Genomic DNA, 4,161 nt, shown 5'->3' with positions numbered 1-4,161 from the left:
CCGGCCTGGCGGGCGCACCTTCACCTCGGGCAGCGTCAGGACCTCGTCCTCGCTATCCTGCTCGTCGCCGTGCAGGGCGCTCAGCGTGTCGGCAGCTCTCACCGACTTGGCGGCCACGTGCCCGTTCTCCTGGCCCTCCTTCCCAGGCCGCGGCGCCGGCGGCTGGATCTCCTCCATCAGCCACTCGGTCTCGTTCTCGTCCGCCTCCTCCTCCTTGTTCACCTGCCAGGACACCGCAGGGACCATGGGCCCACCTGAGACCTCATCTGACCACCCCTGAAACCCCAGCAGGGAGAGGAAGGGGAAGGCTGGCAAGCGCCAGCTCCTGCTGAGATCCGACCAAGGCAGACAGGGTCAGGGACTCAGGGACGGGCCCTCTGATCCTGAAGCCCTAAGTGGTAGAGAGAGGTGCCGAAGGGGAAAGGAGCCCGGTGGACAACACCACGTGGATGCGTGCAGTTGAGGGAGACCTTCTAGAAAGCAGCTGGCAGGACAATCAAGAGCCAGGAGAGCATTTATGCCACCTGGGCTCAACTGCTAGAAACTCAACCAAAGGAAATCATCCAAATGCCAGGGCACAACAAGTTTCATTGTCATGCTTTCTGTAGAAAAGCCAAAAAAGTAGAAACGATCTGAATATTAAATGCTGTAAGAAATTAGCCGCCATCACAATTAGAAAACCTTGAAGAAGAAAGGACAAAGAATGTGTTCAGGTTGAGAGCTACGAGAGGCAGTTTCCCCTTCGGCGGTTTCGAACGGCCTGCGATGATGGTTTCCTTGCAGCCACTGGCCGACATCTCGACATGTGGACTGTGTGTGTGTGTCTAGCGGGGTTGGGGACGGGGCGGGAAGCCGCCGGAGGCCTCAGCAGGCCTTACCTTCGAGTACTTGTAGGACACGTTCGCGCTCCGGCGGCAGCAGTTGGTAAGCCTGCTCATTACCATCTCCCTGCAAAGGGGGTTCCAGTTACTCCAGCCTGGAGCCACCCCGCCCTGGATCCCCAACACTGTGCCCCCCGACAGGAGGCTGTGCCCACCCAAGCACACGCTCCCTCAACCCACAACAGCAGGGCTTGCAGCCAAGTCAGAGGAAGGAAGGCTATGGAATCAGGAGAAGCAGATTCAAACCCTGTATGCAAAGACACGCCCCGTCTTTGTGGTGCTAACAGAGACCAGAGTGAGTTACCCCACATCTCTGCGCGTGCTCTTCCGCATGCGGATGGAACAAGCCCACACCTCCCTGCCACCCCAGGGCTGTGCTGAGATTACCGGGCTGAGTGGCAAACCCAGGGCCAGCTCACACCCAGACCTCCTGCCCCACTCCAGCATCTGGCTGATGGCCTCTGGGGTGGTGGTGGTCAGCACTTCCTGACCCTGTCATTTGCCTCTGGATTGGTGGGCAGGTGAGGGGGGAGATAGGAAGCTCCAGAGCCGGCCCATCCCTGCCCTTGGGACACGGCTGACCACATGCAGAGCCCTGGGCCTCGTTCACAGGTGACGTGAAACCTGCTGGACAGTCACACTGGCCTGCCCGTGAGTGACAAGACCTTTCATCCCCCAAAGGGGAGACTACGGATGGGGGTGAGGTCACAGCTGGCACCTCGTAAATGCTCTCCTCTTAAGGGAAGGGGTCAGTTGATCAAAAGATGGTCAGCTCACGTGGGGACACGTGCAGCGAGCCATGTCCTGGGAACAGGGCGGGCTCGGGCTGAGGCCCATGGGGCATCTGGCCACGTGACCTGACAGCTCAGACGCACGGACAGTCATCGCAGGAAGCTCTACACAACACAGCGTCCAGGGTCTTAAGAGCTCTAGCTGCTGCTGCTCAAGAAGAGGAAGCCAGGGCTTGACTCTGGGCCTCTGGCCTGGCCCCCCGCCCGGACCCTCCCCTCTCCTTACCGGCGCTCCTTCTTGTACAGCAGCAGGGTGAGCAGGCAGGCGGTGAGTGCCACCAGCAGCAGGCTGAGCACTGCCCCGACCGCCTGGCTGCGCTCTGAGAGCCCTTTGTGCTCCTGGGCGTCATCCCCTGCGATCTCCTCGTCGAAGCCCGCCCTACAGGGAGACCACAGCGCTCAGCCCCCTGCCCGGCGAGGCCCAGGCCCTGACTGTGCACACCCACACCCAGGAAGACACGAGCCACTAGCCGGGAGAACCCCCGTGGGCAAACCCCTCTGACGCCGAGACTGAGGTGGAGGGGCAGGAAAGGCCGAAAGACACTGCCTCCGCCACACGAGCTTCCATCACTAAGGGGATGAGGAGAGCTGCTTTGGAGAACATGCCTCGCCCCCCTGCAGCCTTGCTGACCCTGCTGCGGGGCCCTGAAGGCACAGAGGCACTTCTGGAGCAGAGACTCAGGGGGACACACCAGCTGCCCTGGTCTTCCAGGACCACGACTCTCTGCTCTGGGAAGACACAGGGTCACAACCCAGGTAACAACTTCTCCCTCGCAACAACTCATCTCTGGAGCCAGCCTTGGCACTCTGGGGCTGGGGGACACTGTGGGCCAGCACCCCGCTTACCCCAGCGGGCACACGGCAGAGGTGTGCCAGGAGAAGAGGTACTGGCAGTCGGCAGTCTCGTGGCTGAACTCGGGGATCCCGTCCTTCACCAGGGGGTCACAGTGGAAGAAGATGGTGGAGGACACAGACTTTGTCTTGTCTTTTCCACACTTGGAGGACGAGGTGAACACCACATCCAGGTCGCCATCTGTCAAAAAGGCAGACGCACACACAGGCACAGTAGCGTGAACATGCGTGCTTCAACAGCGGGCTGAGCTTACCTCTCCATCATCTGCAAAAGGTCTGCAGAGACTTAGAACCAGACCAAAGGGTCCTTCGTCTCATGTCCCAGAGGAGCTCTTCACAAGACTGCTCACACACAATATGGAGCCCCTGCCCTAAGTCAGGAAGCGGGAGAGATTTGAACCTTGCCCTAAGACAGGTCTGGCCTTTGTCCTCAGCAAACAACATGATGTGGAGTGGGGGCTGCCCACATGTCTCAGTCCGCCTGGACACCAGGGTTGACCATGTAGGCAACCAATCAACCAACAAATCAGCCCACTAACCAACCAATCAACCAACCAGTCAACTAGTCAACCAGCCAACCAACCCACTAACCGAACAACCAACCAACTAACCAACCAGCCAGTCAACCAACCAACCAACCAGTCAGCAAACCAACTAAAAAACTGACTAGTCAGTCAAGCATACACAATGAAGTATCAACAAACCCTGGACATGGAGGCGCAGTGGGCCTCCCCGGTCAGCTCCTGAGCTTCCGTGCGCGTTGTCACACGTTCACACTGTCACACATTTGTCCGTTGACACCTCCTGACTCCACAGGGAGAAGACGCCACAAGCGTCTGGCTCCCTCCTGGACTTCACCCTGCGGTGCTTCTCCCACTGGCTGGTTTTAATTTACACCCTTTCACTATAATAACCTGTAGGCATGACTAAGACAGCTTTTCGTGGTGTCTTTCTAACGAGCTATCACACCCAAGGAGCGCCCCCTGAATGTGCAGCTGGTGTGAGACGCAAGGGGTCCCTGTGCGGACCCTGCCTCGTGAGGACAGCTTGGCGGCCAGTGCGCAGTTGACCCCGCTAGAGGGCCAGGGTGTGCGGTGTGTGCGGTGGAGCGAGTGGAGGCCAGCCCCGAGGCCGGCCATGTGGGCTGGGCTCAGGGGGCCCCCGGGGTCCTCACTCGTACGTACCCGGCTGAGCCGTGACCCGAGAGGGCTGCCCCACAGCCTGGACTGTGGACACAAAGCCATGAGGTTGGTGAGGAGCCTAGGTGGCAACACCGAAGCTCAGCCAGAGACGGGCCTGGAGGCCTCCCGCCCTCACCCTCTGGAATGAACGCAGACGTGTGGCGGGGTGGTACGTAGATGAAGGTCTTAAAACCAAACCTATTTCCTACTGGTGGTAAGTGAATGGAGTGAAAAGGTAAGAAAGGGATTTATCTAACCAAGAATAAATAAATGCGCACACACACACACACACACGCTCCCTAAGCCTGGGGACTGCAGGAGGCCAACTAGACTAGACATAGGCCTTACAGACATAAGGTTCTCAGCCTGGTAACTGGGCCCCTGACCAGGGCTGCGGCGTGGAGCCGGACCACTGCTGCAGACCCACCAGCGGCAGTGCCCCTGGGTGAGAGAAGG

The 4,161-nt window shown here is 59.3% G+C and overlaps 1 protein-coding gene across 1 annotated transcript in view; it reads right to left on the bottom strand.

Moving 5' to 3' along the window:
* IGF2R (insulin-like growth factor 2 receptor) overlaps positions 1–4,161 on the bottom strand; it is a 99,346-nt gene that overhangs the window by 1,642 nt on the left and 93,543 nt on the right. Inside the window, 4 exon segments of the mRNA XM_010840920.1 lie at positions 1–222; positions 879–948; positions 1,899–2,051; positions 2,519–2,705. Of these exon segments, the coding sequence (XP_010839222.1) occupies positions 1–222; positions 879–948; positions 1,899–2,051; positions 2,519–2,705 (632 nt within the window).

Source organism: Bison bison, unplaced genomic scaffold (genome assembly GCF_000754665.1).
Source record: "Bison bison bison isolate TAMUID 2011002044 unplaced genomic scaffold, Bison_UMD1.0 scf7180017864148, whole genome shotgun sequence".
In the NCBI taxonomy this organism is placed as follows: domain Eukaryota; kingdom Metazoa; phylum Chordata; class Mammalia; order Artiodactyla; family Bovidae; genus Bison; species Bison bison.
The sequence above is the reverse complement of the archived record's forward strand: the minus strand, read 5'-3'. Positions and strand labels throughout refer to the sequence as shown.